This window comes from Pinus tabuliformis, chromosome 2_1, assembly GCF_031772625.1.
Source record: "Pinus tabuliformis cultivar Carrire ecotype Pingquan chromosome 2_1, CPIR1, whole genome shotgun sequence".
NCBI lineage: Eukaryota > Viridiplantae > Streptophyta > Pinopsida > Pinales > Pinaceae > Pinus > Pinus tabuliformis.
The window spans coordinates 23971923-23973356 of record NC_142299.1 but is presented as its reverse complement, the minus strand read 5'-3'; the positions used below and the strand labels follow the sequence as shown (position 1 = coordinate 23973356).

Here is a 1434-nt window from a genome sequence, read left to right as displayed (position 1 = left end):
CGGCTCTGGAAAAAATAGTAGGAAAAGAGGTCGGAAAACGATGAGTGAAACTATTCAAACTGTGGGAGAAACGTTGATAAACTCAGGTAAAGTGATACCTCTGTCAGAGGTATTCTTCCCCTCCTACCAAAAGTTTTAAATGATTGTTATCAGTTGGAATATTAGGGGTTTGAACAGTAAGGGTAAACAGAGATATATGAAAGAGAAATTGAAAAAAGAGAAGCCTAGTATTATGATTTAACAGGAGACAAAAATTACAGTTCAACAGCTTGAAGGAATAATTGACAAAAATAAACTGCAATACGAAGTTATGGGGCAAGATGCTATTGGCTCTGCGGGAGGTATTGCAATTTTGTGGAATCCAAACGATATCATTCTAGAAAGCTGGACCAGCATGAATAGAGTCCTTACTGGCTTGGGCAGGATAGTAGGAACAAAGGAAAAGGTTGTTATCTCAGGGGTTTATGGCCCCCCTTCCCCTGGGGAAAAAGAAAGTTCTATAAATAGTATGAAAATCATCCGCAGAATATATCCAGAGGCTGCTTGGATCATAGGAGGTGATTTTAATTTAATCAGATCCTTAGAAGAAAAAAAAGGAGGGATAAGGAAGTTGGACCACTTCATGGATATGTTCAATGAAATGATAGAGGATTTAAGATTAGTAGACATCCAGACTATTAATGGGATATGCACCTGGAACAACAGGAGGGGGGGCAAGAACCAAATAGCATCAAGACTTGATCGCTTCCTAGTATCAGAAGCTATTATGAATAAGGATGTTTTCGTCGAAGCAAAGATCATACCATCCCTTGGTTCTGATCATTGGCCGATTAGACTAGAGGTGGATATTAAAAGGAATCGTGGAAAAAGACCTTTCCGATTTGAAGCCTTCTGGTTAAGGGACCCAGGATTCATAAAGAAAGTTGAAGAATGGTGGATGCAGAGTAAAGTGCAGGGCAAAGGAAAAATGCATATGTTCCAGTTGAAACTGAAAGAGCTGAAAGGGAGAATTAAGAAATGGAACAAGGAAGAATTTGGCAAAATTATGGAAGACAAACAAAAACTAGAGGGGGAAATGGAATCACTTCAACAAAAGATGATAATGGAAGGCAGAACAGAGGAAAGCATTAGAGAAGAAGGGGTAATACTCGGAAAACTAGAAGAAAGATGAAAGCAGGAAGAAGTTGTCTGGTGGCAAAAATCAAGAATAAGGTGGTTAAGGGAGGGGGAAAGGAATACTAAATTCTTTCATCAAGCTATGATCAAACATAGACAGAGAAACGAGATTCTATCCATCAAAGATAAGAATGGGGATAGAGTGGTTGAGCAAGCTGAGATTGAACAAGTCCTGGTAGATCATCATAAAGGAATCATAACAGAACCTCAAGCTGATCGAACGAGAGCAATTCAGGAAATATGCTCGGCCATTCCTCG

The 1434-nt window shown here is 39.3% G+C and overlaps 1 protein-coding gene across 1 annotated transcript; it reads left to right on the top strand.

Moving 5' to 3' along the window:
- Nucleotides 1–310: 310 nt before the first annotated feature.
- On the top strand, nucleotides 311–1171 carry LOC149198493 (uncharacterized). The gene has a single exon (XM_089400312.1). The coding sequence runs from the start codon at nucleotides 311–313 to the stop codon at nucleotides 1169–1171; it is 861 nt and encodes a 286-aa protein (XP_089256438.1).
- Nucleotides 1172–1434: the final 263 nt, after the last annotated feature.